The sequence below is a fragment of the Ichthyophthirius multifiliis genome (genome assembly GCF_000220395.1).
Source record: "Ichthyophthirius multifiliis unplaced genomic scaffold scaff_1120509249732, whole genome shotgun sequence".
In the NCBI taxonomy this organism is placed as follows: Eukaryota; Ciliophora; class Oligohymenophorea; order Hymenostomatida; genus Ichthyophthirius; species Ichthyophthirius multifiliis.
Genome location: NW_004087400.1, coordinates 3978 through 15766, shown reverse-complemented (window position 1 = coordinate 15766; position 11789 = coordinate 3978). Strand labels below are relative to the sequence as shown.

Below are 11789 nucleotides of genomic sequence, written 5' to 3'. Positions count from 1 at the left end.
AATAATAAAAAATAATAAAAAAAATAAACAAAAAAATAAATAAAAAAAATAAATAAAAAAAAATAAATAAAAAAAAATAAATAAAAAAAAATAATAAAAAAAAATAATAAAAAAAAATAAATAAAAAAAATAATAAAAAAAAATATTATATTTTTATAAAAAACCTTAAAAACATAATTTTTAAATTAGTGATAAATTTGAATTAAAATTAATTGAATTTTTTTAGACTAGAAATTTATTAAAAAGTGAATTAGAAAATAAAAAAATGTTTTATTATTTTTCTTCATTTTTTATAATTTATGATTAAAAATTAGAGTTTTTATTATATATTTATTCTTAAATTTATATAATTAATTATAAGTTTTTTTCAAAAAACAATGTGAAAAAGCTATCTTTTTCTAAAAATTTTATATTAAAATTTCTTTTATTTTCTCTTAGAAAAAATCTTATTCGAAAAAAGCAGTTTCTTTCTATATTTTTTAATATAAAAAACGTATTATTTTCAAATTCCAAATAGGTAATTTTATCTACTCATTATATACACAATCTATAAAATAATCATTTTTTTAAATATTTCCATTCCCAATATAACTAAAAAGCCTTAACATAGGTAAATTTATATCTTCCGAGAATTAAAAGTTCCTTAAATCAAAGTTTAACCAAGATTCTTTAGGAGAAAAACAGAAAAATTTTTCCAAAAAAACTTAGGTTTTGCCCTTTAATTCATCTTCGGAATCTATTTCATCTTTCAGTTCTAAAATAAGGATATCTGTTTTTTAGTAATTTACTATTTTAAGCTCTTATTTATCTAAAGATTCCCAAATTATAGTATTTTGGTCAGCTTTTCCTTTAATTTCTAATTAAATTTTTTATAAAAAGTACTCTTTTTCGTCGTTTTTTATTCTAAAATTTATATAAGGTTTTAATATATTTAAAGATTGTTCTAATTCGAAATTTTATATAATAAATTTTAACGAATTTTCTTCGAGTTTTAATTAACTCTATTATATTATTTTTTAGAAGTTAATATTAATTTATTAAAATATTTTTTAGAACTTAATTTCATCAAATTATTGAAATAAGAATTTACAATTATTAATTTTTTAAATATATCTATATTTTTATTATTAAAAAGAAATTTCTTTAAAAAAGGTAAAAAATTATGGTTTATTATTTAGTCAAATTTTTTTAAAATAATAGAATTAATAATAATTTAATGTTTTCTATATTATAAAAATTTAGATTATTGTTATTCTAATATATATTTGAACTAAAAATTAATATATATATATATATATATATATATATAATTTAAATAAATATATATTTATATAATATATACATTTTTATTTATAATACTTTTTAAGATATAGTCTATTTATATATATTAATTATTTTTTTGAAATTATTAATAAATGAATCTTTGTTATTCATAATTTAAAAATAATTAAAAATAAATGAAGCTTCTTTAAAATTTGAGAAATATATAGAAATAACTAATGGTCTGATATTTTAATATATTAGAATTCTATAATTTTTAATTTTATCAATCCAAATCATTTATAGCTTTTTTTATTAAGTATTTAAATTATTAAATGTTTCCTTTAAGTTAACAATATATATATATAGAAGATATAAAATATAAAAATAATAAATATAATAAATATATAATATATATATAATATATATAATATAATATAATATATAATTATAATTATAATTATAATTATAATTATAATTATAATTATGTATATATTTTTTTTTATTTTACAATTGTTTATATTTAATATTTTTTTGGAAATTCTAGTTATCTCTTTATTTCTTTTTTAGATTTTTCATTTTTTATTTAATATATTTATTCTTTTTCTATAATTAATGTTCTTTTTAATATTTTTCCTGTTTTTTTTCCTATTTTTTACATTTCATATGTATATTATATTTATTAACATTATAATTTTTCATTTTATATAAATTATTTATTTTTTAATAATTATATTTATTCTTCGACTTTTTTTTATTCATTATTTTCTTACTTTTCTTTTTATATTTATTACAAATTTAATATCTAGAATATCTTTTTAATTTCATAATTATATTCTTCATATAGTTTTTTTTAATTGCAAATCATTTTATAATTTTTTTTTCTTTTTTAAATTTAATTATATTTTATAAATAAATAAAAAAAAAATTATTTATTAAATATTTTAAATTACAAAATAAAAAAAATAACAACAATAATATATTTTTATATAATAATAAAATAAATCATATATAAAAAAAATCAAACAAATAATTATTTAATCATTGCATTATTCCATAATTCAATAGATCTTTAAAAAGCATATTTCAATCTTTCCTTAACTTTTTATTTTAAACTAATTCTTCCTGGATTATGTTTAATATCAATCGGATCTTATATATTAAAGAAACAATCTTTTAAAAAAAGAACTTCATCAATCTCAAATTTACCTTCTCTATTTATACTAACCTACCCTCCATCTTTATATTATTCTAAGAATTAATAAAACAATTCTTATATACTACTATTTGCCCAAAAATATTTTTTTTTTCTTAAAAATCATCTTTATTTTCAAAAAAAATGTTAGTTTAGAAAATATCATTTATAGTTTCATCATCAAATTTTTTAATTATTCTTTTTATTTTTAAATATTCTTCATTTTTTTTCCAAAAAAACTCTTATAAAAAATTATTATTTTTATTAAAAAAAAACTACAAACTAAAATTATAAAAGCATAAGAATTTAAATATTCTTAACCTAAAATTTACTATTTTTTAGCCCAAATTTTAACTAAAATTCCTAATTTTTAAATCTTCTCATCTATAGAGCAAATTCTTTGCAACATCAGAGAATTTATACAACCTAAAACATTATTTACACTTATATCTACTTTCCTTTTATTATTTTCATACTTAAGTATTGGAATACGGGTATTTAAGACTAAAACAAGCTTCATATCATTTATTTAATGTTTTCTTTTATATACTTTTAGCAAAATTTATATTAATTATAATAATTTACGCTCATCTATATAGCAATTTGTGTTAATAGAAATATCTATATCACTATTTTTAGTCCCAAAGCCAGAAACTACAGAACCGAAAGGCTGAATTTTTAATATTTAGATTTCTTTAAAGCGATCTTTTATACCTATTTTTTTAATTATTTTCTTTAAGTTTTCTACTTCTTGAATTAATGAATTTTTTTCTTCATTCGATATTTTGTTTTCCATATATAATTAATTTAAATATTATTCTTTGGCTTCTTCATCATATATAGGCTCATAATTTTAGTACAAATGATTATTTTAGTCTTCATTATTTTATTTATTCGATTTAAAAATATTACTAAAATCTAATATATTAATTTATTGATGTAATTAATGTAAACCATTAGGATTTATATGATTTATAAAAGTATTATTTTAATCAAAAAGTTAGGATAATTATTAGAAATTTAAATTATTATTATTATCATTATTAGTGTCGTTATTATTCATATTATTTATTAATTATATTTATTTATTATTTACTATTTATTATTAATAATTATTATTAATATAATTTATATCTTTTTATATTTTTTTAAAAAAATATTATTTTATATTTTTTATTTTATTTTATAAACCTATTTTTTATATTTAATCTATTTGTGGAATATTATTTATTTATTCATTTTTTATTTTATTTTTATCATTTAATTATTCTTAATATAATAGAAAAAGTCTTTTTTTATTTTCTGGTTCTATTTACATATCTAATTCAGTAAAATATATATGTATTTTTTATATTTCTTGTGAATTATATATTTATAACTCACTATCAAAATAAATATCTCTTAATTTACTTAATATAAATAATTAATTATTAATTTTTTTATATTGACTATTATTTATTAATTAACTTTAACTTAATTAATCTAAAAATTGCTTTATTAAATATTCTTTATCCTAATTTTAAGAAGGATTCATTTGTTTTAAATAATCATAAAAAACTGTATAGAATAATTAATCATGATATATTTTAACGTTAAGATTATTTTATAAAAGCAATTATTATAATATCAATTTTATATTATTGCCTATATTTTCATTTAAAATATTTTAATCAATAAATTTATTATATATTTATTAGATTTTTTCCTTATTCATATTTAGAACAAATTAATTATAAAAAATATTTTATTTTAGTAAATATATAATATATTTATAATTTTAAAAAGCTAAATAAAAAAAAGTAAATAAATTTAAAGAAACTGTGTTTTAGTAATAAATATTCATATAAAAAAATAATAACAAGTAAAAAAAATAAAAAATAATAAATATTAAAAAATTTTTTTGTAAATATATACTTAATAATAATAAATAATATCATATATATAATAAAATATAGATAATTATATAAAAATATTATAATAGATATAATAAATATATATATATATATATATATAATATATATATATATATAATTTATTTTATATATATATATAATATTATTATTTATTATTAGTTCATTTATATTTTTTTTTATTTTATAGAATATTCAAATTTATTATTATTATTTAAAAATTATTATTTTTATTTATATTATTTTTAAAATAAAATTTAATTTTTTTTTTATAAAAAAAAATATATAAAATAAAATATAATAATTTATAATATAATTTAAAAATAATCGTTAAAAAAAAACAAATAAATAATAAACCCAAAAATAAAATACTTAAATAAAATTATGAACAATTTATTTTTAATCTAATAAATGATAGACCAATACAATTATAACTAACTATCAAATAATACATAAAACCAAAATCTTTTAAGTGTAATATTTAAACAAAGTATAATTTAATTACCTTCGAATCTAATAAAATACTACAACAAAATTAACTCCAAATAATATAAACACCAATAATAATATCTTCATCTCGAAAAATAAATAATAAAGCAATATTCTAATATTAATCAAAAAGATAATCTATCCACTACAAATAATACAATTGACTTGGAAAATATATTGAATTAATCTACTAAAAAATAAATATTATGTAATTGTAAAAAATCTTAATGCTTAAAATTATATTGCGACTGTTTTGCCTGTGGAGAATTATGTAGTACAGATTGCAAATGTGTAGAATGTTGCAATAACGACAAATTTCTTGATCTAAGAAATGATGCTATTGAACATATACTTATTAAAAACCCTTAGGCCTTTAATTCGAAACTATTAGACCCGTTAAGTGAAAATAAAGAGGAGAATATAATGAAACAAGGCTGTAATTGTAAAAAATCGAATTGTTAGAAAAAATATTGCATTTGTTTTTAGTCAGGGGTGAGTTGTAATTAACTTTGTAAGTGTGATATATGTAAAAATGTATACAAAGTTAATGAAAATGAGGATTTTATTTAGAAAAAATTAAAGAATAATGATTAAGATTAAAACAATTAAATTTTAATATAATGAAATATTTGATTATAATAAAAGATATTTTTTTTTTTATATATATGTATATATATATATGTATATTTAATAGAGTTTTAAAATACATATATATTTTATATTATTTTATTAAATGTATTTACATTTGTAATACATTTATATTTTTTAAAAAAAATTAATTGAAAGATTTTTTTTTTTTTTTTTTTTGAATTTTTTTTATTTTTAAATAAAATATTAATTTTATATTGATATTTTATAAATGAATACTTTCATTAAAATTAAATTATAATTTTAAAATAAATATAAATAAAATATAATGATTTAAAAATATATATATATATTTATATATAAATTATATAAAATAAATATTATATATATTTATTTATATTAAATTTTAATTAAAAAAAAATATATATATTATGATTTATTTCAAAAATTAACAAAATTAGATAAGTATAAAAAATTATTTAACGATTTATCTAATTAAAAAATAATAAATAAAAATCAATAAATCTAATTTATGAAAATGAATTCACAAATTTTTAATTTATATTAATAAATAATAAAAAAACAAAAATAAAAGATATTATATAATTATATATAAAAACTAAAAATTATAATATTTTTATTTTTTTTAACAAAAAAAAAAAAAAAAAAAAACTATCAATAGTCATCATCTTATATTTTCTTTCCTTTCTATTCATAAAATGCAATATATTTACTAACCATTTAACTAACCTATTAACTCATTCCCTATCTTAATTCCTTTTAAACTACCTTCTTATATAAAAATACTGAAATCAAAAATAAAACAACGAATCCAGCACAAATATAGCATATAATAATCCACAAATTCGAAGTTGTAACTACCTTTTCTTCCAAAGTAGGATCCAATACATACCTACATTCTCCTTTAGCCTCCTCAAAAGATGCACATATAGCTTCTAAAATATCTTCTCCATCCAAATTACCCCTATAGATTAAATCATTAATAATAACAGATGGCCATATGAAGATTTTTACTTATTATAAGATATCTATTTATCTCTATAAAATTGGTGATTCCTTTTTTTATGTATTATTCTAAAAGCACTGTTAAAGTAAATTTTCATCAGCTTAAATTTATTTGACTATTTTCTAACTACATTCCTTATACAATTAAGGTTGATCACAATCTTGGCTAAAAATAATATTATATTACCACCATAAGTCTTCTTTTTAATTGTATAAACATAATTATCTTACAATTTCTTCAACTAAATCTTTTCCATTATATAGAAATTATGAGGATAAATCATAACTATTATTATAAATATCAGGATCATTAGTACAATAACGTCCATTAAGAATACAATCAGGTACTTCATTTGTAAAATCTTACTTTTTGCAGGAATTACACTAATAAATATCATATATAGGTTCAAAAACAACTAATATATATATTTAAAAAATAATTATATTTATATATATAAAAATACAAATATATATATTTATATAACAATAATTAAATTTATATATATATGATTTATAAATTATTTTAATTTTTTTTTTTATTATTTAAATTGTTAATAATTTATATTTTTATATTTTATTATTTTTAATTACCTTCATTTCCAGTCAGTTTATTACGAACTTAATTAAATTCATAAATTAGTTTATTTGATTCCTTTGACGGAATATTAATAAAAAATTTAAATAATGTTTTAGTGTATTTATTCTCTTAAAATTCTAAGACCAATTATATGTAACCTTAGTTTTTTTAAAGATAATCTTTAAATATTTCACCATATTTATTTTAAATAAAAATTGACGGAATTTTAACTCTCTATCCAAATCCATCATCTATCATTTAAATATCTTAATTTCTTTATTTATCATCCATCTAATTTAATAATATATACAAATAAATATATTTATATATATATATATATTTATATAAATAAATATAAATGTAAATTTTATATATATATATATATATTTATATTTATATTTTTATATTTTTATATGGTTTTATGAATTACAATTATTGCAACTTTATTTCCAGATATTTATGAATTATATACTTTTTGTACAAATGTACAATTTCCACGATCTATTAAAATGAATGTAGATTTTTTTTCAACTCCATCACAACCATCAAAAGGTTAAGAAAGTTTTAACTCGCCTATTATTTTACGTCCATAAGGTATCGAGCCAAAATTAGCTATTTAGTATGGAATAGATTCATTATCTTGATTTAGTTATTTAATTTTTTCAATAAGTTAAGGGGTATTAAATAGTTTTAATTCTTATAATGTATAAATTATAAAAGATAGTAAAACAACAATTAGATATTTCATTTTTATTATATATTAACTTTTTTTAAATTATTTTATTTTGTTATTATTTTTTTTTTAATAAATTTATTTTATTTTTATTTTTTTATTAGAAATTTTTTTAATAAAATATATTGAATATAAAATAGTTTATACATTTTTTTTGTTTTTTATTTTTGATATAAAATTAAAAATAAAAACATACAAAAAAATAAATAAATGATTATTAATAAAATTAAAAATAAAATTATATAAATTTAATTTTTACTTATAAAAAATAATTAATAATAAAAATTAATAAATTATATATATAAATTTATATATTTAATATATATATATATTTATCTTATTTATATAAAAGAAAATAAAATAACTAATAATATTTTTTTATTTATATTTTTTTTTTTTAAAAAAAAAAAAAAAAATATAATTAAAGATTTCATAAAAAAAAAAATGTTTCTTATCAATTTTATTAATTAATATATTTTTTCGGAGAATTTTTATATAATTCTTAAAAATAATTATTAATATGATTTTTTTAATTCATTATTTAATTATTTAATTAAATAAAGTTACTATTAGTTTGCACATTATTAACTTAAAAATTATTATTAATATTATTTTGCATTATATTATTTTACTAAATAATGTTTTAAATATTATTCTTTTAAGTTTTATCCATACTACTTGTAAAATTATTACTAATTTTACTATTTGTTAGTACTTAACTTGGTGATGCTGAAGCTTTACTTTTTAAACTATTTTAATAAGCACAATTATTATTATTTATGAAGTTATTTGCTATAGAAATATTACCAATTCCACTATTAATATTTCCTGAATTTATATTATTATATAGACCTTATGATTTATTTGTACTTAAAGTTGATAATGTATTACTAATATCTGATAATGTATTTTATAATGGATATATTAATTACTTATTTTTCAAAGGACTAGTTTGTATATTATTATTAAAATAATTATTAATATTATGATTTTTATTATTATTATTTTCTTATATTATTTTTGCATATGCATTTAATTTTTCTAAATCATTATTTAAAATAAATATCATTTCTTTACTTTTGTTTAATAATAATTCTCTATTAAATTCTTCCTATATATTTTTATACAAAATTTTTTTTAAAACAATTATTTTAAATATATTTATTAAAAAAAATATATATATATATACTTCTTATTATATTTTTTATGATATATTTTTAACACTTTCTACATTATTTAAAGTTTTATTTTCTCTATTAAAATTAGACAAGTTTTTGGAACTTTCTTAATTTATAATTAAATTTTACATTCTTGGACTTTCCATATTTACATTAATTAAATTATTTTAATCCCTTAAGATTTTCTTCCTTAATCTTCTTAACTATTATTAATAGAAGAATACAATTATTATTAAAATTTTGTATTTGACTTTTAAAAATTCTATATATATTTAATTAAAAGTCCAAAATTAATATCTTAGAAATTCATCAAATACTCATTTTTTTGAAAGTTAACTTTATAAAGTTCAGTTTCTTACTATTTCATAATTAAAAGATAATAAACATCATTCATATTTACAGTTACGATATTGATTTTATTTAAAAACTCACTCAACTAGATTTTTTTGCTTTTAAATAAAGTCTATTCAAGTTTATTATCCTTAAAATTATATAATTCAATAGGCCTTTATAAAGCCAAAGAAAACAAAAATAATATTTCGTGTTTGAAATCTTTACAATTAATAATTTTTATATTTTATATTAATTTTATTCTTTTTTCCCTTTCACTTAGTTTCCCGTTATTTTACAATAAACTATTCACTATATTATATATAATCTCAAATTCACATTCTAATATGAATTCACATGTAATTTCTATCAATAAAACAACTAAACAATCCAAAAGTAAGGCATCTTGGTGAATTTAATAAAGGAAAATTCTAATCAATTTTTAAGAAAGTAAGGATTTTTCTTTAATTAAATAGGCATGTTATTATATTAAAATCCTATATTATTTATAAAAGATAAGTACATTTATTCATTTTAAAATTTGTATTTCTTCATATAGACTTTTTAAAAAATATCAAAGAATGTAAATTTGCTTTATAGATGTCCAATTTCTTATAATAAATTAACAAAAAGGGATAATGAAATAAATTTATATAAAGAATTTTAATTTTTGGATAATTCCAAAATGGAACTTTGTGAAAATTGCAAGTTTTTTCCCAGAGAAGAAATTCTTGTATTTGATTTTATGAAATCTGAAAATTATATAATAATATAAATTTTACTAAATATATATTATTATTTTTTTTCAATTTCATTGTTGCTGTTTTTTTTTCTACTTTCAATTTCCCGTGTTTATGATCGGATTATATGAGGACCTCCGATATTTCTTTTTTAGCATAAAGTGCTTTATTAATAGCATTCGCTTGAAATAGTTTTATACATATTCATTGTATTGCCTTCATTGCTTGTAGTTTTAATATTTTTTAAAATATTTTAATTATTATTATTATAGGAATTATTAGCATTATTATTATTATTGATATTATTATTATTATTATTATTATTATTATTATTATTATTATTATTATTGTTATTATTACTATATTAAGAATTAAAATTCTTTACGAAATTATTTACACGTGTTTTTGGTTATTATTATTATTATAAATCTATATCTTCTTAATTTTTTTTATTTTGTGAAGAATTTTCTTCCATTTTTTCTTGTTGATCTTCAGTATGTTCGTTAATTTATGAAATAAAAGCGAAAATTTATTAATAATCTAATGGATTTATATTCAATAATTCTTTAAAATTTGACCATTATTTTTAGATTTTTTCAGGTGTTTTATGCCCTTTTTTTGATATTTCCATAAAAATAGATAATAAATCAAAAAGTATATTTTATGATTATAAATTAATGTTTTTATTTATAGGATTTTACATTTTCAATTTGTTTTTTATTATTTCTTATTAATTATTTATATTAAAAATAATAGAAAAAAAAAATTTAAATATTTTTTTAGTTTTTTTTTTAAAAAAAATAAAAAAATAAAAAATAAAAATAAAAATAGTATATATTTAATTATAATCAATTATATTTTTAATATATATTATTTTTTATTATTATATATGATAAATAAAAATTTAAATTATTTTATTTTATTTTTTTTCAATAAAGTTAAAAATATTTTATTGGAATATAAATTTTTTTTAGCAATTTTTTTTTTTTTTAAATAATTTTCATTTATCCATTAAAAAAAAAAAATATTTTTATATTTAAATTTTTATTTAAAAATATAAAATTAATATCATTAATAATTTCATTTGGGAAAAATATATAAACAAAAAAAATATTATCCATATAATTATTTATTATAATATTTTAAAAAAAGAAAATAAATATTAAAATATATATATATATATATATATATATATATATATATATATATATATAAAGACTAAAATCTTAAATTTAAATATTCACTAAAATATAACTATGCTAAATAATATCTAAATTGGACTAAAACCTTAACGGAACAACTCTAAACCCACTCTTCAAGCAATTTACAGGTAATCCATATATTCCCAACCAGGTATCCAAAATAATATCCTTATCTAAAACTTTAAACACTAATATAGCCAATTCTGGACACGTAAATTAAAACTTAAAAACTTAAGAATTCCAAATTGGATGAAATCTATTATCTTTGACAACTTTAATTTAGAAATTTTAATTTTTACTTTCATCAAAATCATTTCCTTTAATAAAAATTTACACAAAAGAATCTACAACATCAAAATGATCATTTTTGTAATTTTCGGGTCTTAATTAATACCCACTAATAACTTTAATGTGATTTTTTTTTTTAATTGATTAAAAATCTAAATGAGACTACATTGAAAAATATTTTTTTTACATAAATTTTGGCTTTAGAATATAACCAGATTTCACTCCTTCGTTTTCTTGAAATTTGGAAATATATAGGAGTAGATTTTCATCTTT

General features: G+C 14.7%; 1 protein-coding gene across 1 annotated transcript, besides 29 other annotated features; it reads right to left on the bottom strand. All coding sequences in view use genetic code 6, as the record gives it.

The window, feature by feature from the left end:
* Window positions 1–145: a microsatellite.
* Window positions 7–143: a microsatellite.
* Window positions 17–143: a microsatellite.
* A 1135-nt stretch (window positions 146–1280) lies between the features above and the next one.
* Window positions 1281–1341: a microsatellite.
* A 274-nt stretch (window positions 1342–1615) lies between these two features.
* Window positions 1616–1707: a microsatellite.
* Window positions 1638–1709: a microsatellite.
* Window positions 1651–1745: a microsatellite.
* Window positions 1687–1748: a microsatellite.
* Window positions 1749–3507: 1759 nt separating this feature from the next.
* Window positions 3508–3563: a microsatellite.
* Window positions 3508–3575: a microsatellite.
* Window positions 3511–3587: a microsatellite.
* Window positions 3583–3661: a microsatellite.
* Window positions 3662–4234: 573 nt separating this feature from the next.
* Window positions 4235–4263: a microsatellite.
* Window positions 4264–4358: 95 nt separating this feature from the next.
* Window positions 4359–4510: a microsatellite.
* Window positions 4386–4511: a microsatellite.
* Window positions 4512–4635: 124 nt separating this feature from the next.
* Window positions 4636–4665: a microsatellite.
* An 847-nt stretch (window positions 4666–5512) lies between these two features.
* Window positions 5513–5541: a microsatellite.
* A 205-nt stretch (window positions 5542–5746) lies between these two features.
* Window positions 5747–5829: a microsatellite.
* Window positions 5756–5848: a microsatellite.
* A 155-nt stretch (window positions 5849–6003) lies between these two features.
* Window positions 6004–6078: a microsatellite.
* A 39-nt stretch (window positions 6079–6117) lies between these two features.
* On the bottom strand, window positions 6118–7793 carry IMG5_027430 (vacuolar sorting receptor, putative; the record flags this gene model as incomplete). The annotated part of the gene is made up of 3 exons (XM_004039263.1): window positions 6118–6884; window positions 7060–7336; window positions 7476–7793. The coding sequence occupies 3 exons, from the start codon at window positions 7791–7793 to the stop codon at window positions 6118–6120; spliced, it is 1362 nt and encodes a 453-aa protein (XP_004039311.1).
* Window positions 6884–6975: a microsatellite.
* Window positions 6891–6976: a microsatellite.
* Window positions 7348–7444: a microsatellite.
* Window positions 7786–7872: a microsatellite.
* Window positions 7811–7877: a microsatellite.
* Window positions 7878–8083: 206 nt separating this feature from the next.
* Window positions 8084–8126: a microsatellite.
* A 2156-nt stretch (window positions 8127–10282) lies between these two features.
* Window positions 10283–10385: a microsatellite.
* Window positions 10386–10821: 436 nt separating this feature from the next.
* Window positions 10822–10854: a microsatellite.
* Window positions 10855–11193: 339 nt separating this feature from the next.
* Window positions 11194–11240: a microsatellite.
* Window positions 11241–11789: the final 549 nt, after the last annotated feature.